Here is a 23,000-nt window from a genome sequence, read left to right on the forward strand (position 1 = left end):
AAAGAACTCTGGCAGGAAAGGACTGATGGTTGTTGTCTGTTTGAAGTCCCTAACACATTTTGTAGCAAGGATGTAAAATATATGGGAAAGTCATGTTTTCTGAGGAGAATAAAAATGTACATCTCAAGCTCAAAGGAGTCAGTGTAAATTTGTTATTATTTTATTGAAATAAAAGAACGGGGACAATAAAAAAGAAACATTTCATTAAACAATCAGGAGAAAAGACCAAAATTACTCCCACATTTTATAAGAGCACTTTCATTGAGATAAAAGTTGCAGTTACTCATTACTAAATGGCATCCTTTTCTTAGAAATAGGGGTTTGAGGAAAGCTATCAAAGGAATGATCAAATGGCAGTGAGGCAAGCACAGGTGTAGTCTACCTGCATTAGAAGAGGGGTACCTTTTGTACTAGCTGACGATCCTGATAATAGTCTTCATAAACAAAAATGCCAGGAATGGCTCTTGGGGACATCTGAGGACTTAAACATCATTTGAGTTAAAATGAGGTCAACCTTGTTGGCTCTACTCTATCACCCAAGCCTTTTATAGATGGGTCTGATACAACAAGCTGTGGTAATCCTCCTTTTCCATGAGGAGTGGCTGCTTTTCTTCATGGAGCTGCTTTCTATTGCGCCGACACAATAGGCTGGTGAGCCCTCCTAGCACAGCAGTGACGACACAGCCTACCACAGCAGCCCCAATGAGCCATGGCCAGATCCGACTTGCTTGTTCTAAGTAGGGCTTAATGTAATCTTGAAAAATGTCCCGTTCTGAAACAGAGAGATGTCCCAATGTTTTTAGTATTGTCATCATTAGCATCATCATCATCATCAACATTATAATTATTAACATCATCATCATTATCTTTGCATAGTAGCATGGAGTCAGAGTCCTGGGTTTGAATGCCAGCTCTGCTACTTACTAGCTGTTAGAGCTCAGAAAAGTCACACCTAATACTCCTATGCCTTAGTTTCTTCATCAGGAAAAGAGGAACATACTACCACCTCATTGGAATGTTTTAAAATTGATTAATAACACCTGATCTGTAAAATATGCAGCGCCTAAAACCAGGTCAACTATTGTAACTTTTAGCTTTTTAATATTTGCTCCCACATTTCTAAATAATAGACAAATATTGCCATCTTTTAATTCATCAAGTTTATATCTGGAGTTCTTCATATAGAAATAATAATTTTTGTTCTCTGACAACTCCCATTTTATTTCCTCAGTCATTTTGGTATAATGACATCACGATTTGGGGTCAAATCCATATCTAGGATTTTCATTAGTTTTAGTATATAAATACAGCGGAAACAAATATTGTTATGATTATATTTCCTTATATTATTTTTCCTTGGGAATTAACTTATATCTTTTTGTTTGATTTAAAAATACCCATCACTACTTAAAAGATACTCCAAGATATTCCATATTTATTTTGTTATCAAAGAAAACAAAAGAGTGCATCTTGGACTTCTGCAGAAAATTATGTCTATGTAACTCAAGTCTTGAGCAAAAGTGATATATGTAACTTTGGGACAATTTCCTTAAAAATAAGAATTTATGTCTCTCCTTTTTCCATTTTTCTTTTTTGCTTAGCAGGAATGCAGATAGCGTGTTGAGGAGCCATCATGGACCATGTAGTCCAGATTAAACCCTAGATCTTGTGGAACCACAAGAAAGAAGCAGCTCTGAAATTATGGAGCTGAAATTCAACAATATACCAAGACTTCTACTTGAGCAACAAATCAAGTAATTTATTTAAGCCATAGGTACTTGAATCTGTATCTGTTCTCTATCCCTACCTTCCTGCCTTTGCTGATGCAGGAACTGTAACGTTCTTTTATAAACTCTTTCCTTGGCTATAGTTAATCAGTACATGCTAGACCACTGACTCAAGACGGGCCAATCAGAATCATTACTCAGAATTCACTGTGCTAGAGCTGTCAGGTGGCTTGGGAGCTGACGACAGCCTTACTTCTCAACCTGTGGAAAACAGGATGAATGTACTCCAAGAAATAGAGATGAGAGCTAGAGAATGAGAGAGAGACAGAGAGAGGAACAGAGAGAGAGAGTGTGTGTGTGTCCTTAGGGCTTTAATTCCCTGGTTCCTGCTATTCCTCAGTCTCAGCTGCGTTTCTGCCTTTCCCAGAGTTTGAGTGTTCATCCCTTCCTTGGATTTTTTTAAACCAATAAATTCTCTTTTTTATATAATCTCATTCCCATAGAATTTCTGGCATTTGCATTTTCAAAAGTCCTAATTATATTAAAAAGTTAATTATGTGCTCACCACAATAAAGGAGAAATTACCTTAGGAAATTCTGGAATTGCAATATATATAAACTCTATATATAATAAAAATGAGATCCACAAATCAATGAGAGAAGGAATATTTATTTAATAACATATCTTGGAAAGCATGAGTAGCAACATGAAATAAAACTTAAAAGGAAAATCTGTTGATCTCATAAATTCAATAACATTCAGAACAATTAAAGCAGAAATGTTCTTTTTTAAATTTTTTTTAAATTTATTTATGATAGGCACACAGTGAGAGAGAGAGAGGCAGAGACACAGGCAGAGGGAGATGCAGGCTCCATGCACCGGGAGCCTGACATGGGATTCGATCCCGGATCTCCAGGATCGCGCCCTGGGCCAAAGGCAGGCGCTAAACCGCTGCGCCACCCAGGGATCCCCAGAAATGTTCTTTTTTAAATCAGAATTTGTTACAAACTGATTTCATAGTACTAAAGCCTGATATTCATTCAGAGGAGATAAAAGTGGAGCTTCCGTGGCTTACATGGGCCTATAGGGCTGAAACCTGGTCCATTTTTCCTGTTCCATTTTCTTCTTTTGTGCTTGATACGATCTTTTTGCCAGCTGCCACTAAGTTACCTCTAAAATTCCTAGAGCTCATTAAGCATAATTTGAACAGTATTACAATTTAGAGTTCCTCTTCATCAGGAAGGGATACAAGTTGCAAAGGATAAACATTACCAAATAAATTATAAAAATGATTTATAACTTTGATATTTAAATCTAAACAATGAAAGCCAAAATGCTAAAATTAAAAAGAAATACCAAAAAGTTATGGTTTTCAACATATTTAAAATTACTTTGAAAAAGGGACTACAAATGCCTGCCTTATTTTGCCAGTAGTCACCTCAATATATAAAGTACGTTTAAAATGTCTAGTAGAGGGGATCCCTGGGTGGCCAGCGGTTTAGCGCCTGCCTTTGGCCCAGGGCGCGATCCTGGAGACCCAGGATCGAATTCCACGTCGGGCTCCCGGTGCATGGAGCCTGCATCTCCCTCTGCCTATGTCTCTGCCTCTCTCTCTCTCTCTCTCTCTCTCTCTCTCTGTGACTATCATAAATAAATAAAAAAACTAAAAAAAAATAAAATGTCTAGCAAAGCATAGAGAGATTACATAAAAAATATGATTCCCTCTATTTCTGGCTCAGCTTAAACCCAAGTCACAATTTCAAAATGCTATTTCTTTGTCCAGCTGTCCAGCTTCTCTTATAATTTCTCTACTTCAGTTCACTCCAAATGGTCTCAGTTTTTACTGTCATCAATAGTTTTCTTTGAAACACTTTGTATCTCTCATTGACTCCAAACTAAATAAGACTTCCATTTTCAGCTCTCTGCTTTTCCAAACAGCGCACCTTTAAATTATTTCTTAATGTCATAATTTTTCTATTTCTACCTATTTAAAGTTCCATATTTCATGTCCCCTTTTCTCTTCAGAATAGTAATATAGTCTTCTATTTATTTTGCACTCTATATATTCAAATCACATGCTCATTTGCTCACACAACAAAGGTATGATTTAGTTGGGGACCATTATCCAAATTTAATGAATTAGGAATCTGTAACTTAGATTGTTTGCCTGTAGTATTTAAATGAGATAATCCATATATAGCCATTGGTACAATGTCTAGAACATAGAAAGCAATTTATAACTGTTATTGATTCTTGTTATTCCATAATAATTTCAACAATATTTCAATTGAACCAATTTCCAAGAGTTTCTAAGAGTTTTCTCTCTTGAACTTGCTTTGATTGTTGATTCAGGTCAGCTTTCTTGTGTATTCTCAGACTCTTTCTTTCTTTGCTCCCTTATGACACTTGACACAATTGTCTATGTGTTAATAATTATTCATATGTATGTATTTTCAGGCTTGATCATAAATTCTTGACAGCAAGTATTATATCTTAATTGTTTTATCTTTCATTCTTCTATTCATTCATTCATGCATTCATTCATACAGCAAATGTTCCCTGAGACACATTACATGCCAGGTGGTGGTCCTGGCACTGTAAGTAAAAAAATAAATAAGCAGAGGCCCTGGTGAAGGCAACAATAATTGGAAAATAAATAAGCAGAGGCCCTGGCCTGAAGGCAACAATAATTGGAAATAATTACATTCAAGAGTAATGCTATAGTGATGAAAGTATGCAAAAGATACAATGGAATCATGGTGGAATGACCTCTTATATCTGTTTGGGGAATCAAGGAAAGCCTCCCAGAAGACTATGGAGTATGAATTAGAATTGAGAATATGATGTTGATGACAAGCCATCCCAGGCAAAAGGCACAGCATGCACCTATGGATACAAGTAGGAAAGCATAACTATTGAACAAATCTGTGAAGGACAGAAGCCCATCATCAAATCCCATCTGCAGAATGAGACACTCTAGTTACCATGATCATGTCTCCTCCTCTCATTTTTAACATCAAAAGTCAAGGTCTTTTAAAATATATTGGGTTTAGGAGGCTCTCAACAGAGCAGTAAAATACAGAAAGAAGGGTCACATTTACCAAAAGCATTGAGGGCACAACCTTTCATTGCTAAAGATTTTTGGTCTCACCTTTTCATCAGCTATGCATGCAACAAAATCACCTGCTGCTCAATTTTTAAAAGCATCACTAAATTCGATTATAAGGGAAATTGTTTGACAAATGCCAGGCATCAGCTGCCTTTTACAGAAAACACTTAAGTAATTATAAACATGAGTACCTGAATGATGAATAATAAACTGCTTGAGGACTAAATTATATCAAGAAGTTTTTAAGGATTTATTTTAGTAGGCCTAAAGTTTAGCAGTAAATAGGAATACATTTTAAATTCCTTGAATGTGCATCAGAAGCAGTAGAATAATTCATAAAAGGAAAATAGGTGATTACTATTGTTGATTTTAAAGTCAACTGTCTCTAAAATTAATGGTATAGATTCACAGCTCTTGTCTTTCTAGGCTATGAAAAATACTTTAAATAAAGCATTTCAAATCAATTTTATTTTTTTTAATATTTAACTAGAAATAAGTAATAAATACCTAAAGTCCCTAATGGGCTTCTTTGAGCCTCCAGTCCCACCTATCCTCTGATGGTTTTTGTTGCCTTTTCAGTAAAAAGTACCCATTTGATTGTGGTACTTTTGGAACATAGTGGACAAGACATATAGTGACTAAAGAGAGCCCTCTCTACTGTGGAGTAAACGGGGAGAAAATTAGTTTGGAATCACTATTGGCAACTTAGTAGCTCTGTGACTTAGAATGAGTCACTTTACCTTTATGATTTCAATTTACCTATAAAACAAAATAAAAACCACTACCACATAAAATTGTGAAGATTAGTGGAGGTAACAATGTATATGCTGAGGTCTATAATTTATATCTCGTTAGTATCTGCAGGCCAGAATGTCTTCCCAGTTTCAAGGCCATCCACCTGCCCCAGAGATGTATTTGCCCTGATATCTCCTAGCCCCCCATTTCACTGCATAGCCAGTACAAGCATGAGATTCTCTCCATGTCTGGCCTTGCTCCTACTTGTCACTATCTCGGTGAGAGTGTCACCATTCATCATTTTCACAGGCATCCCCAATATCTCCTTCACTCTTATCTTGTATATGAATAATTTTCCAAGTTCTGTACATTTTATATAAATTAAAGATACTATCAAATTATTTCATGCCTCTGCCCTCTCCAGACCACCACTACTGCAATCCACACTGCCTTCATCTCTCTCCTGGACATCTGTAATAGCATCTTTACCACCTTCCCCGAAGGTGCTTTACAACGGCTATAGAATTTGCAACATGCTGCAGCAGTAGGAAGGTTTCAAAAACTCAAAACAAACCACTTAAAATTTATCAATAGCTTCTATTATTTTAACAATATGGCCCAAATCCATAACTAAGGCCCCCTTCAACTAATCACTTCTTCCTGTCATACTGCTATCCTTTGAAATATCACTTCACTGACCCTAGAGGTAGGTAGGTCTCTAAATAAATAAGTCCTTAGGTAAGTAGTTGTTTAAGATCTTTATCTTCCATTACAATGTAAACTCTATGAAGATAAACTATGTTGTTTACTGCTGCATGCGTTATATCCAAGACAATGCTGTATTCAAAGTAGTTATTAAATACATATATATAGAAAGAATAAATAAATCAATAAAACCACCTAGAAAATAAAATACCTAGTGTGATACAAAACTTGAAATATGTTAAAAAACACATATCTGAAAATGACTTAGCTATTAAATGGGGTGACATTTTTCTAGCAAGCTTTACTTATATATCGTGATTCTTCACGATCAATATCACTTGTACTCAAATTGATTCATTGGTATCACCACAATGATACTGGATGTCATCTGATACTTAAACTAGAGAATCTTGCAAAATGTCAATTCTAATCTTGTCAGACTCATAGTCAAGATGGACAGGAGAAAGATTCATACGTAAAAAATTACCACATAACTCTAATAAAAGAGTGATTAAATATGACTACACACACACACACACATATATATATATATATATGCATAAAGTGATTTACTATCTATGAGTTTGACAAATGGATAAACAGGATCAGAATTTAGCCAGAGGGAACAGCATGTTTAAAAGCATGAGCCCATGAAAGTGTCTAACATGTTTTGGAAGTGGAAACCATGAAGTCCTAAGTGGTGAATCTTTGAAAAGCCACTACCAATATGTTCCTTCACTCCCTTTCAGAAGGGAAAACATTTTACCTGAGACTGCCACTTTTTAGACTCCCCTTACCACATCTCTGCCCTTTGCAAAATTTCCTGTTCTCAGTGATCTCAGGGTTTAAAAAAAAATGATTTCCAGTCATTTTAATATTCCTTCCACTGGTTATGATTCTCAGATAAACAAAACAGGTTAATCAAGCCCATATTTTTTAGCTAATAGTCCCCCAAAGGAAGGTAAAAGTTGATGAAATATGGCTTCTCCTATTGGCCCTAAACTGTGGTTCTGCTGTGCCACATACTAGATAGATGGCCTGGGACAAATTATGTATTTCTTTAAGCCTCTGTTTTCTCACCTAAAAAAAGGATAAAGGAAACAATAGTACCTCATTCATATAATAGTTATGAAAATTAAAGGACATAATGCACACAGCGCACCTAGAAGAATTCTAGTTACATTTTAAAAATGCTCAATATGTGTTAATCATGAAGAGACTTCATTTCTCTGAGGGAAATTTTCCATTGTTTATACTACTCAAATAGGAAAATTTAGCATTGAATTTCCACCTCTATTTTTCTTGTTACTGTCTTCATTTAGAATATTCTCTGCCCTTCTCTCTCTGTGCTACCTGCCTGCTCATCCTTCAAGGTCTTGTCTTTCTAGGCTGAATTATTCAGAAGTCATCACTTTCTCCCCCGTTCTCCTGTTGGATTTTGTTTATGACTCTTTTGCTGCCTTTAAATGGCCTGATGTCTTGTACTTTCTTGTATAATTGTCTGACTTTCACACTGAACTTGGAACTACTTGAGGTTTGGAACTATGTCAGTCATTTATATCGTTAAAATCTAACACACAAAGGGTAGGAAGTTGGTAAGTGTCATTAATTTGTTGATGAATCATAATTTTTATGAATTATCAATGAATATAATTAAACATCAATGCTTATTGAATACCACTTACCTAAAGGCATACGGTGTTCTACTGTTTTTGGTTGTTGACCCTCTTTTTAAACCTTTTTTTTAAAAATTATTTATTTACCATAGTCACAGAGAGAGAGAGAAAGAGAGGCAGAGACAGAAGCAGGCTCCATGCACCGGGAGTCCGACGTGGGACTCGATCCCGGGTCTCCAGGATCGCGCCCTGGGCCAAAGGCAGGCGCCAAACTGCTGCGCCCCCCGGGGATCCCCAGTTGTTGACCCTCTTGAGTTACAGTAGTAGCTGTAGTGAAATGAAGAGAGGGCCTTATAGTATTGAAATCTGGCTCCTCTATGTATTGGTGTCTGATATTGGGGAAGTCACTTAAATTCTCATGGTATCAATGTCCTCACCTATTTCTAGAGATAATAATCCTTACCTAATATACACTTGATTAATAACACAGGTACAAGATCTGCATATAGCAGTCTCTTGGGTGGAGGATGATATTGCTAACTCTTTCTCACTTATTAAGAAGATATTGACACATTTCTATTCAGGAAGATTATTTACATTTTTTAAATTTATTTATGATAGTCACAGAGAGAGAGAGAGAGAGGCAGAGAGAGGCAGAGAGAGAAGCAGGCTCCATGCACCGGGAGCCCGATGTGGGACTCGATCCCGGGTCTCCAGGATCGCGCCCTGGGCCAAAGGCAGGCGCTAAGCCGCTGCGCCACCCAGGGATCCCTATTCAGGAAGATTATTTAAAGTCCAGATATAGAGGGGGGAGGAGCAAGATGGCGGAAGAGTAGGGTCCCCAAATCACCTGTCTCCACCAAACTACCTAGAAAACCTTCAAATTATCCTGAAAATCTATGAATTCGGCCTGAGATTTAAAGAGAGACCAGCTGGAATGCTACAGTGAGAAGAGTTCGCGCATCTATCAAGGTAGGAAGACGGGGAAAAAGAAATAAAGAAACAAAAGGCCTCCGAGGGGGAGGGTCCCCGCGAGGAGCCGGGCTGAGGCCGGGGCGAGTGTCCCCAGGACAGGAGAGCCCCGTCCCGGAGACGCAGGAGCTGCACCGACCTTCCCGGGGGAAAGGGGCTCGCGGGGAGGTGGAGCAGGACCCAGGAGGGCGGGGATGCCCTCGGGCTCCCGGGGACACTGACAGACACCTGCGCCCCGGGAGAGCGCCCCGAGCTCCCTAAGGGCTGCAGCGCGCACGGGGGACCCGGAGCAGCTCGGGGGGGCTCGGGGGCGGCTCCGCGGAGGGGGCTGCGGGGCGGGAGCGCGAATCCAACAGCGCAGGCTCCGGAGCACAGGGCTCCGGGACACAGCCCAGGATCCGGCCTCCCCCGGGACAGGCAGAGGCCGGGAGGGCCCAGGACAGCGAGGACGCTCCTGCCCCGAGCTGAGCAGATCAGCGCCCCGCCCCGGAGCCTCCAGGCCCTGCAGACGGAGTTCCTGCCGGAGCTGAATCCAGGTTTCCAGAGCTGCCCCGCCACTGGGGCTGTTGCTCCTGGGGCCTCACGGGGTAAACAACCCCCACTGAGCCCTGCACCAGGCAGGGGCACAGCAGCTCCCCCAACTGCTAACACCTGAAAACCAGCACAGCAGGCCCCTCCCCCAGAACACCAGCTAGACGGACAACTTCCAGGAGAAGCCAAGGGACTTAAAGTACACAGAATCAGAAGATACTCCCCGTGGTTCCTTTTTTTTTTTTTTGTTCTGTTTTGTTTTGTTTTGCTTTTTGATTTGTTTCCTTCCCCCACCCCCTTTTTTTCTCCTTTCTTTTTCTTTCTCTTTTTCTTCCTTTTTTTTTTTTCGTTTTTTTTTCTTTTCTTCCCTTTTTTTTCTCTTTCTCTTTTCTTTCCTTCTTTCTCTCCTCTCTTTTTCTCTTTTTCCCAATACAACTTGCTTTTGGCCACTCTGCACTGAGCAAAATGACTAGAAGGAAAACCTCACCTCAAAAGAAAGAATCAGAAACAGTCCTCTCTCCCACAGAGTTACAAAATCTGGATTACAATTCAATGTCAGAAAGCCAATCCAGAAGCACTATTATACAGCTACTGGTGGCTCTAGAAAAAAGTATAAAGGACTCAAGAGACTTCATGACTGCAGAATTTAGAGCTAATCAGGCAGAAATTAAAAATCAATTGAATGAGATGCAATCCAAACTAGAAGTCCTAACGACGAGGGTTAACGAGGTGGAAGAACGAGTGAGTGACCTAGAAGACAAGTTGATAGCAAAGAGGGAAACTGAGGAAAAAAGAGACAAACAATTAAAAGACCATGAAGATAGATTAAGGGAAATAAACGACAGCCTGAGAAAGAAAAACCTACGTTTAATTGGGGTTCCCGAGGGCGCCGAAAGGGACAGAGGGCCAGAATATGTATTTGAACAAATTCTAGCTGAAAACTTTCCTAATCTGGGAAGGGAAACAGGCATTCAGATCCAGGAAATAGAGAGATACCCCCCTAAAATCAATAAAAACCGTTCAACACCTCGACATTTAATTGTGAAGCTTGCAAATTCCAAAGATAAAGAGAAGATCCTTAAAGCAGCAAGAGACAAGAAATCCCTGACTTTTATGGGGAGGAGTATTAGGGTAACAGCAGACCTCTCCACAGAGACCTGGCAGGCCAGAAAGGACTGGCAGGATATATTCAGGGTCCTAAATGAGAAGAACATGCAACCAAGAATACTTTATCCAGCAAGGCTCTCATTCAAAATGGAAGGAGAGATAAAGAGCTTCCAAGACAGGCAGCAACTAAAAGAATATGTGACCTCCAAACCAGCTCTGCAAGAAATTTTAAGGGGGACTCTTAAAATTCCCCTTTAAGAAGAAGTTCAGTGGAACAGTCCACAAAAACAAAGACTGAATAGATATCATGATGACACTAAACTCATATCTCTCAATAGTAACTCTGAATGTGAACGGGCTTAATGACCCCATCAAAAGGCGCAGGGTTTCAGACTGGATAAAAAAGCAGGACCCATCTATTTGCTGTCTACAAGAGACTCATTTTAGACAGAAGGACACCTACAGCCTGAAAATAAAAGGTTGGAGAACCATTTACCATTCGAATGGTCCTCAAAAGAAAGCAGGGGTAGCCATCCTTATATCAGATAAACTAAAATTTACCCCAAAGACTGTAGTGAGAGATGAAGAGGGACACTATATCATACTTAAAGGATCTATTCAACAAGAGGACTTAACAATCCTCAATATATATGCTCTGAATGTGGGAGCTGCCAAATATATAAATCAATTATTAACCAAAGTGAAGAAATACTTAGATAATAATACACTTATACTTGGTGACTTCAATCTAGCTCTTTCTATACTCGATAGGTCTTCTAAGCAAAACATCTCCAAAGAAACGAGAGCTTTAAATGATACACTGGACCAGATGGATTTCACAGATATCTACAGAACTTTACATCCAAACTCAACTGAATACACATTCTTCTCAAGCGCACATGGAACTTTCTCCAGAATAGACCACATATTGGGTCACAAATTGGGTCTGAACTGATACAAAAGATTGGGATTGTCCCCTGCATATTCTCGGACCATAATGCCTTGAAATTAGAACTAAATCACAACAAGAAGTTTGGAAGGACCTCAAACACATGGAGGTTAAGGACCATCCTGCTAAAAGATAAAAGGGTCAACCAGGAAATTAAGGAAGAATTAAAAAGATTCATGGAAACTAATGAGAATGAAGATACAACCGTTCAAAATCTTTGGGATGCAGCAAAAGCAGTCCTAAGGGGGAAATACATCGCAATACAAGCATCCATTCAAAAACTGGAAAGAACTCAAATACAAAAGCTAACCTTACACATAAAGGAGCTAGAGAAAAAACAGCAAATAGATCCTTCACCCAAGAGAAGAAGGGAGTTAATAAAGATTCAAGCAGAACTCAACGAAATCGAGACCAGAAGAACTGTGGAACAGATCAACAGAACCAGGAGTTGGTTCTTTGAAAGAATTAATAAGATAGATAAACCATTAGCCAGCCTTATTAACAAGAAGAGAGAGAAGACTCAAATTAATAAAATCATGAATGAGAAAGGAGAGATCACTACCAACACCAAGGAAATACAAACGATTTTAAAAACATATTATGAACAGCTATACGCCAATAAATTAGGCAATCTAGAAGAAATGGACGCATTCCTGGAAAGCCACAAACTACCAAAACTGGAACAGGAAGAAATAGAAAACCTGAACAGGCCAATAACCAGGGAGGAAATTGAAGCACTCATCAAAAACCTCCCAAGACACAAGAGTCCAGGGCCAGATGGCTTCCCAGGAGAATTTTATCAAACGTTTAAAGAAGAAATCATACCTATTCTCCTAAAGCTGTTTGGAAAGATAGAAAGAGATGGAGTACTTCCAAATTCGTTCTATGAAGCCAGCATCACCTTAATTCCAAAGCCAGACAAAGACCCCGCCAAAAAGGAGAATTACAGACCAATATCCCTGATGAACATGGATGCAAAAATTCTCAACAAGATACTGGCCAATAGGATCCAACAGTACATTAAGAAAATTATTCACCATGACCAAGTAGGATTTATCCCTGGGACACAAGGCTGGTTCAACACCCGTAAAACAATCAATGTGATTCATCATATCAGCAAGAGAAAAACCAAGAACCATATGATCCTCTCATTGGATGCAGAGAAAGCATTTGACAAAATACAGCATCCATTCCTGATCAAAACTCTTCAGAGTGTAGGGATAGAGGGAACATTCCTCGACATCTTAAAAGCCATCTATGAAAAGCCCACAGCAAATATCATTCTCAATGGGGAAGCACTGGGAGCCTTTCCCCTAAGATCAGGAACAAGACAGGGATGTCCACTCTCACCACTGCTATTCAACATAGTACTGGAAGTCCTAGCCTCAGCAATCAGACAACAAAAAGACATTAAAGGCATTCAAATTGGCAAAGAAGAAGTCAAACTCTCCCTCTTCGCCGATGACATGATACTCTACATAGAAAACCCAAAAGTCTCCACCCCAAGATTGCTAGAACTCATACAGCAATTCGGTAGCGTGGCAGGATACAAAATCAATGCCCAGAAATCAGTGGCATTTCTCTACACTAACAATGAGACTGAAGAAAGAGAAATTAAGGAGTCAATCCCATTTACAATTGCACCCAAAAGCATAAGATACCTAGGAATAAACCTCACCAAAGATGTAAAGGATCTATACCCTCAAAACTATAGAACACTTCTGAAAGAAATTGAGGAAGACACAAAGAGAAGGAAAAATATTCCATGCTCATGGATTGGCAGAATTAATATTGTGAAAATGTCAATGTTACCCAGGGCAATATACACGTTTAATGCAATCCCTATCAAAATACCATGGACTTTCTTCAGAGAGTTAGAACAAATTATTTTAAGATTTGTGTGGAATCAGAAAAGACCCCGAATAGCCAGGGGAATTTTAAAAAAGAAAACCATATCTGGGGGCATCACCATGCCAGATTTCAGGTTGTACTACAAAGCTGTGGTCATCAAGACAGTGTGGTACTGGCACAAAAACAGACACATAGATCAGTGGAACAGAATAGAGAATCCAGAAGTGGACCCTGAACTTTATGGGCAACTAATATTCGATAAAGGAGGAAAGACTATCCATTGGAAGAAAGACAGTCTCTTCAATAAATGGTGCTGGGAAAATTGGACATCCACATGCAGAAGAATGAAACTAGACCACTCTCTTTCACCATACACAAAGATAAACTCAAAATGGATGAAAGATCTAAATGTGAGACAAGATTCCATCAAAATCCTAGAGAAGAACACAGGCAACACCCTTTTTGAACTCGGCCATAGTAACTTCTTGCAAGATACATCCACGAAGGCAAAAGAAACAAAAGCAAAAATGAACTATTGGGACTTCATCAAGATAAGAAGCTTTTGCACAGCAAAGGATACAGTCAACAAAACTCAAAGACAACCTACAGAATGGGAGAAGATATTTGCAAATGACATATCAGATAAAGGGCTAGTTTCCAAGATCTATAAAGAACTTATTAAACTCAACACCAAAGAAACAAACAATCCAATCATGAAATGGGCAAAAGACATGAAGAGAAATCTCACAGAGGAAGACATAGACATGGCCAACACGCACATGAGAAAATGCTCTGCATCACTTGCCATCAGGGAAATACAAATCAAAACTACAATGAGATACCACCTCACACCAGTGAGAATGGGGAAAATTAACAAGGCAGGAAACAACAAATGTTGGAGAGGATGCGGAGAAAAGGGAACCCTCTTACACTGTTGGTGGGAATGTTAACTGGTGCAGCCACTCTGGAAAACTGTGTGGAGGTTCCTCAAACAGTTAAAAATAGACCTGCCCTACGACCCAGCAATTGCACTGTTGGGGATTTACCCCAAAGATACAAATGCAATGAAACGCCGGGACACCTGCACCCCGATGTTTCTAGCAGCAATGGCCACGATAGCCAAACTGTGGAAGGAGCCTCGGTGTCCAACGAAAGATGAATGGATAAAGAAGATGTGGTTTATGTATACAATGGAATATTACTCAGCTATTAGAAATGACAAATACCCACCATTTGCTTCAACGTGGATGGAACTGGAGGGTATTATGCTGAGTGAAGTAAGTCAGTCGGAGAAGGACAAACATTATATGTTCTCATTCATTTGGGGAATATAAATAATAGTGAAAGGGAAAATAAGGGAAGGGGGAAGAAATGTGTGGGAAATATCAGAAAGGGAGACAGAACGTAAAGACTGCTAACTCTGGGAAACGAACTAGGGGTGGTAGAAGGGGAGGAGGGCGGGGGGTGGGAGTGAATGGGTGACGGGCACTGGGTGTTATTCTGTATGTTAGTAAATTGAACACCAATAAAAAATAAATAAATAAAAAAAAATAAAGTCCAGATATAATTATAATCTTAGAGTTTTATATTATTACCTTAAATATCATTAATTATAATTATAATAGTTCATTCTTTCTTCCTCTACCTCTTCTTCTTATTTATTATTATTATTAATTGGGCTTAAAATAAAAATATCCGCGAATTATCTTGGTAACCCTACGAGAAAGTTCCCAAAGATTACTCTAAACCTGCTGGATGTTTATCTTGTACCACACCACACTGAACTCTTCAATACATCATAGTAATTTGATTTTCACAATATTTTTTGTGGTATTTCAATAAGAATATTTCAGGTTAAAAAAATGAGATTCATGGGACTAAACAAAATTTCCATGATCTCTTCACAGTCACCTGAAAGAGTCATATCTTAAGCCCATTTTTCTTTCTGATTTTAATTCTAGTGTTCTTTCCACAGTTGCTGTATACAAAATACCCTATGTTAAGCAGAATGAATGTGAATTTAAAGATCTTTGCAACTTAATTCATGTAATAAAAAATAAGTGATAAATTATAGGTTGTAATGTGCTTTCCCAATTTAAAGGCTTTGGGGATAACATTATAAATAATGTAAGGTTAGGAACTCTCTCAAAAAAAAAAAATTGGTCACACTAGATTCACTAATTCATATGAAAGAAATTAAACTTTACCTGATTCTTGTAGGTTGCTATAGTCATAGCCCAGATCTCTGGATGAAATAAAGAAATCACCATTTCTGTACAGAGGTATAAAAGGAACCATGTAGGATTCCCGGTTGTGTCCAATAGGAGCATTGGCTTCTGGATAAACTTCTTGAAGAGGATGGTGCCTTCGGAGCCACTGCTCAAAAATACTGCGGAGGGAAGGATTATTCAGGCTTAGGAACATTTTGCTTATAAAAACTTAGAATTCTTAAAGTAAAATAAGAAGGCATATCTAAAATCCCAATGGATGGAAAGATGCCAAATATATTTTTCATGCTTTGAAAATATTTTGTAAAGCACAAGTTCATACTGTCAGGCCTTGATAAAGCTCACTCATTTGAAAGAAATATGAGAGGATTACTTTGGAAAGAGAATTTCTTAGGTAAGTGAACCTTACGTGACAAGTTCAGACCTTTCAGAAAGCTGCAGAGGAAGGGTAATTATTGGTTGAGTGACAACTGGGTCAGAGTTGTAAATTAAATATGTTTCTTGTCTCAAAGAAAGTTAGCCCAAAGAAAGAACACATAAAACTAGGTTGGAATCAGTACTGGCATTTGGTCATTTTTTTGGGTCATGGTAGGAGACTTTCAATTATTTCAACCATCTTGCTATGTTTAGTGAAGTGTATGCTTAATGAAACTTGGGGAGAGAAAGAGTTCACCTCCCATAACAGAGACTAAAAATACTTGGACTGGTTTCCCAACTTTCCCTGAAGCTAGAGTATTACCATATGATTAATACTCAGACAATCGGATAGACCTGTGAAGACTCTGAAACAGAAGATAGTGACACACACAAGCAAGGATGACAGAAAACTATTTTGGTTGTGGGCAAAGACAGTTGTGATAACAATATCCAATTTTTAGAGATTGCAATACCAGGAGTACCACCAGCAAGGGAATATCTGGTGTTCTATAGCATGGTTTTAGCAGATCTCATGGTTGCTACCCCCCCTCCTCCCTTGTTCCCACCTATTTCTAAACCTGCTTCTCTATTATTTCCTGAGCTATCCAATATCTTCTTGGTAAATTCTTTTTCTGTAAATTAGCCAGAATTAGTCTCTGTTGCATGCAATTAAAAATTCTGACTGGAACAAAAGCTAAACAGTTAAGGGATCAAAAAAATTGAATAAAAATACTAAGTTATAGAAGAATTTATAGTGTGTCACCAAAATGTGGAGAAGAATGTGACTGTATCATCAATCCATATAACAGAGGAAAGAACATAAGATCTGAGATCACAGGACTCCCCTGAGGCCTAGCTCTGTGCTTTAAAAGCTGTATGACTCTACACAAATCACTGAAATTCTTGGAGACCTAGCCTCCTATCCTTAAATGAAAGCAATAATATCTGCCCTATTTCCAAAAGGTTTATGATAATATTTGTGAAAGTGCTATCTAAGTAAGCTCTTGTTACTTAGCTATAACATTTATTCCAGGAAATAAAGGTAAGTGCATGATCTCAGGAATATTGCCTACAAAGGAAAGTGATAATGCTTCAAACAAACAAACAAACAAAAAAATTGAAAAAACATTTTGAAGTACAATCAAGAAGAGATCAGTGGTGCTGGTGGGAGAATGGTGATCACTCTTTCCATGATGAAAAACAGTTCTATTTGCTTAGAGAATCTGGACTTCAAATACTATTTGAACCAAATATTGTGGCTAAAGTTGACTTTTAACTGTGAATTAATTGAGGGATCAGTAGACCACTGATAAATACTGAAAATCTGGTCCATAAATACCAAATCCTCTCTAAATAGCTCAATTATTCAACCTGTTACTGAGTATTTATTATATGTCAAGTTTTGGAGAAACATGAGCCTGCATAAAAACCTGAGTTCCATGACTTGTGACAAGGGAAATTTGTAAAATTTCTTAACTGGTTTGATTTACCTTTTCTTACCTGTGAAATGGGAATAATATTTATGGATTAATTAGTATAACATAAGTAAGATGTATATTTAAGTGCTTGACAAATGGTAAATGGAAATAATCATTATTCCCATCCCCTTCTTCCTCTTTTCCCTCCTCCTCACTATTAATGTTATTCTGGAAGAATGTTATAATTGGTGAGAGAGATGAGACATAGTGTTTTAGAAATGCCAAAGTCATGTATACATAAGTTATTGAGCTAAATCTTTTTTTTAATTAGAAAAACATTTTATTTTTTTAGAGGGAGAGCACATGTGGTAGGTGGGGGGTGGGTGGAGGAACAGAGGTAGAGAGAGAGAGAGAGAGAGAGAGAGAGAATCTTAAGCAAACTCCACACCCAGTGGAGAAGCCAGAGTGGGGTTCAATCTCACAACTCTGAGATCATGACCTGAGCTGAAGTCAGGAGTCATATGCTTAACCAACTGAGCCACCCAGCTGCTCTTTGAGCTGGATCTTTTTAAGAAGGATTATGATTCTGACCAGTGGGAATGAGAAAGAAGATTCAAAAAGATTGTTTTTTCTGTGTGTGCCTTCTCAACTACAGAAATTAGGAACTGGCCTAACAAGCCCCAAGTTCTATTCAAGTCCTAACATTTTATTAATTAGCTTTTTTTCTGCAGTTTTCTTCTTTTCATAAAAGCAAAGCATTCCTTGTTCATTATGTGCAATTCAGAAAATATAAATGAGCAAAAATAAGAGAAGAAAAAATTCATATAATCGCTTCATATTTCCGTTATATCTAGTTTATAAAACATGCATAGTAACACTACATATATTTTAACAAAAAAGAGAATTGTATTATAGATAATGTTTTAAGCCTCCAGCTCCAGCATTTTATTTGTAGTATGCAATATTTAATGTTTAAACAATATTTAAACATGTTTAAACAATGTTTACCAGCTTTTAAACTGGCAACTCTATTTTTTTAATGAAAAGGAGGCTCTCTGACACAATTAATCTCTCCCTCACCCCTATTAAACTTTGATTTAGAAACAGCCCACTATACAATGAGCTACCAGATAAGGGCTTGAGGCAAAAATTGTGCTTTTTGTCAATTGAGAAAAATTACTACTGTAGTTCAGCTTATAAATAATCTCTCTGCCTGCCAAGAAACAAAAATTCTTTACCTAGGTAAGACAAGAACATCAATTCTTAGCACCAAAAGATTTAATGGATAAAACCATTAATGTGCTCACCTACCTTATCAACCTTTTAAAAGAAAGGTATTAATCTTGATTAAATTCTTCATTGGTGGTTCTCATATTTAATTTCATCAAACCATATCTAAAATGACTCACATTGAAATACTGATTCTTAACTTAGATAATCACACTGACATCTTGGGAAGAACTTATCTTCTTACCAAAGATTTATAGAAACTGTATCTAGGCAGTTTTCTGGAATTAGGAAAACATAACAATGATCACAGATGCAAATGGGAAGGAATGTGTTTTAAATATAAAAGTAACTCAAGATACCTGGTTTCAAGTCTGATATGTAAGAACCCTGGACACTCCATCATTACAGCAAGAAAAGGCTAGACAAATGGAAAATCAACAACTTTTCTTGGGTCACAAAAGAATGAGGTCACAGGGCAAACAGTCACCCCTCAAACTGCAGAGATAAGTGTGTCCAGGGGAAGACAGCTCAGACATACTTGCCAAGCACAGAAGCAGCTGTATTTGTAAACTGGTAGGGAGACGTTAATATTTTGATGAATGATTGGGATATGGACTAACAGTGGTAAGTGAGAAACTCCTGGGAGCCACAGCATTAGGAGGACTCTGCACATTTGGGGGGTTTAATTCCAGGAGCTTGACCAGGTTTTCATGATGAAGACTGGAGAAAGAGCCTTTCCTGGCTCTGTGAGGGGGAGAGAGAGCGGTATCATTTTCAAATAAGTCCCCAGCCTTTTCCATGACAAACTTCTTTAATTCAGAGGAAATGACTTCCAGAGCCTCATCCCAGCTAGGGGGAGGGGATTCCAGCTTTTCCATCTCACTTAAAGGGAAAATAAAACATAGGACACATTGGTAAGGGCTTCAAGGAAAGAAGTAGGGAATGCTATAACCAAAAAAGTAGGGGGCAGAGGAAAATAAAATCTATACCATTGGAGAAACGCTCGTGAGGTTCACAGCCCCAAGCGTTGGCCAAATAAAAGACTGAAATTTAGTTAGAATATTTTCTAATATCCCTCCACACCTTAATACTTTACCATGATATCCACAGAGTTCCAGTATGATGACAGGGATTATAGCTAAAAGAGCTATAAGACAGACAGTATCTGAGGACTAGTATACAGGATAGCCCAAAGCCAAGAGAGAAGACTAAAACAAAGACCGAGGGAGATTTGAAGCCTCCAGCACCTACAGCTACAAAAATCATTAAACGAGGTCCAGCTTCTTGCAAGATTAACATAAATCCTTATATTCAAGCCCTATCTGCCTTCATTTCTACCACTCAATAAAATATATCTGACTCAACAACAAATTACGAGGCATGCCAAAAAGCAAGAAAATGACAGCCTGAAGAGACAAAGCAATCAAAGTAAATCCCAACTCAGATATGAAATAGATATTGGGATTATCAGACAGAGTTTAAATAGTTATGAATAATGTGTTAAGGGCTCTCACAGAAAAAGTAAATGAAATGCAAGAACAGATGGGTAGTGAAGCAGATTGGTGGAAAGACTCTAAGAAAAACTCAAAGAAAATTCTGGAAATCAAAAACACCATAGCAGAAATGAAGAATGCCTTTGATGGGCTCATCAGTAGATGACATAGCTTAGAAAAGAATCAGTGACCTTGGAGATAGAAACATCCTAAACTAGAATGCAGAGCAAAAATAAAAATAAAAAATAAATAAAAGGGAAAATATCAAGAACTCTGAGATAATTTCAAAAGAGGTAACATATGTGTAATTGGAATAACAGACGGAGAAGAAAAAGCAAACAAAGCTGAAGAAATAGTCTCCAATAAAAGGAACCAGAGAAGCCCACTGAAACCACTCCCAATGGCCAAAGCTGAAACAATCTGAGCCACAAAGTAAAGTAGTATTAGATTATAATCCAAAGTACAAAATAAATATAGAGGAGTCCACACTGAAATAAATTAATGAATAAATAAATAAATGAGGGAAATACATAAGTCTACCATGCAGAAGAGTTTCAAATAATTACATAGATACTCAAATACATAATGTAGATGCTATATAACTGCACAAAGTGGCTTCCTTCCAAAGAGTACATTAGGGAAAGATGGTGGAGTCATTTAACAGTTTGAGAAACCTGACCAATAACACTTCTGCCAGGTGATCAAGATTGACATCGATAATGAAATGTCATGTTGATTACATGCAGCCTTGATATGATGTGAAGAGAATGGTGCTTACCCCTGTCATCTTCCTACCCAAAACATATAACTCCAGTCTAAACAGAGAAAAACACCGGGCAAATCCCAATAGAGAGGTATTCTACAAAAATCTGAACAGTTTTCCTCAAAACTGTCAAGGACGTCAGAAACAAGGGAAGTCTGAAAACTTGTCATAACCAAGAGTAGCCTAAAGGGTGTAATAGTTAAATGTAATGTGGTGTCCTGCATGGGATCTTGAAAAAGATATTAAATAACTACTAAGTAATCTTTAAAAGAGTATGGGTTTTGGCTAACAATGGATCAGTATTATTTTATTAATTGTGACAAATGTTCCATACTAATGGAAGATATTAATAATAGGGGGAAATAGATGTGAGGTATATGGGAACATTGTTCTGTCTTTGCAACATTTTTGTAACCAGAAAACTATTCTAAAATAAGACTTTATTTTTTAAAAAAGAACAACTAACAAAAAGCCTTAATGTCAATGGATATGTAGGAACTGATTTGCTTTAGTACATCCACCACCAGCACCAGCTACCTATGGTGAAGTTTCCTGTCCTTGTGGTACTTAGAGTCTAGGGATAGAGACAGATACTAAATAGTAATTTCAAAAATAAATCTGAATTTAGAGACTGGCAAATACTCTGCAAGAAAGAAACATGGTAAGAAGATGTAAGGGGGAGACTTCACTTAGTCGGCAGCCTCTGGGAAAGACTCTGATGGTGTGTTAAATCAAGAGTTGAAGAAAGCACATTTAGAGAGCTGGAGAAGGAATGTTTCTGAAGACTCAAAGAGAATTTGCAAAGGCCTTTTGATGAGAAGTATATAGCAAGTCCAAGGAACTAAGTGACTGATGTGTCTATAGGGAGCAGGGAAAAAATAGTTTGAGATCAAGCTAGAGAGGTAAAGAGGGCCCCAATCATGAAGTGCAGTGGAAAGCACATGAGAAATACTTATATTTTTTCCTAAGAGTAGCAGGAAGTCACTGTCTCTGGGGTTGTAGGTGATAACATGAGCAGATGATCATTTTTAAGTATTTTTTTTTAATTTTTATTTATTTATGATAGTCACAGAGAGAGAGAGAGAGGCAGAGACACAGGCAGAGGGAGAAGCAGGCTCCATGCACCGGGAGCCGACGTGGGATTCGATCCCGGGTCTCCAGGATCGCGCCCTGGGCCAAAGGCAGGCGCTAAACCGCTGCGCCACCCAGGGATCCCCAGATGATCATTTTTAAGTGATTGCACAGATTGCATTGTGGAGAGGGGCTGAAGGATGGTAAGGAATTCCTTACTATCCCTTAGAGGGAAGCAAGGAATGAAGGAATCACTGAGAAAACAAGGTCTGGGCAAAGAGATGGTGTGTGACTATCCAAGCAGCACAGCTGAAGGATGAGGGGCCATAGAAAACTCCAAGATTTCTGGCTTATACTGAAGGACAAAATATTCTTATTCCCAAAGATGTAGACAACTGGAGAAGGAGTGTGGCACGAGGAAGGGATGTTAATACTATGATTTTTTTATGTGCTGTGTGGCTTTTTTTTTTTTTTGAGATTTTATTTATTATTTACAAGAAACACACACAGAGAAGCAGAGGCCTAGGCAGAGGGAGAAGGAACCTGATATGGGACTCAATCCCAGGAACCCAGGATCACGCCCTGGGCTGAAAGCAGGTGCTAAACTCCTAGGGATCCCATCATTTTTATTTTCTACTATATCTTTTGCTCCTTCAAGGCTTAGGTTAAATACCACTTCTATGAAAACATCAGAGTTAATGTTTTTCTCCTTTGATTATTGCATTTGTCATATTGTAATTATTTGATTATATGTCACTCTCCAACAGTGTGGGGAAACCCACCGAGAGCAATGATACTGTCTTATTGATCATTGTACACTAAATGTCCATCATACTGCCTACCCAACAAGTGGGCTGGGTTTAAAAAATATGAAATTTAGTGGGAACTGTATGGTTTTCTAGGGAGAGTACCTAAATTTTTACCAAATTCTCCAAGAGAATATGAATTAAATACATTAAGAATCATTTACTTAGTGGCTAGTTATTAGAACTGAGAAAAGGAGGAATCCAAGAGATGCTGATGGTTTTGAGTTGGATAACTCTATAGATGGTGCTATTCACTGATCCACAATAGTTAG

At 38.1% G+C, this 23,000-nt stretch overlaps 1 protein-coding gene across 1 annotated transcript in view; it reads right to left on the minus strand.

Annotated features, from left to right (window-relative positions):
- Positions 1-325: 325 nt before the first annotated feature.
- The window catches only part of TYR (tyrosinase), a 100,570-nt gene continuing 77,895 nt past the window's right edge, over positions 326-23,000 (minus strand). Inside the window, exons 4-5 of the mRNA XM_025419185.3 lie at positions 15,510-15,691; positions 326-772 (exon numbers count right to left, since the gene is read on the minus strand). Of these exons, the coding sequence (XP_025274970.2) occupies positions 546-772; positions 15,510-15,691 (409 nt within the window). The 3' untranslated portion in view covers positions 326-545. The remainder of the gene's footprint in view (positions 773-15,509; positions 15,692-23,000) is intronic.

The sequence above is a fragment of the Canis lupus genome, chromosome 21, assembly GCF_003254725.2.
Source record: "Canis lupus dingo isolate Sandy chromosome 21, ASM325472v2, whole genome shotgun sequence".
Classification (NCBI taxonomy): domain Eukaryota; kingdom Metazoa; phylum Chordata; class Mammalia; order Carnivora; family Canidae; genus Canis; species Canis lupus.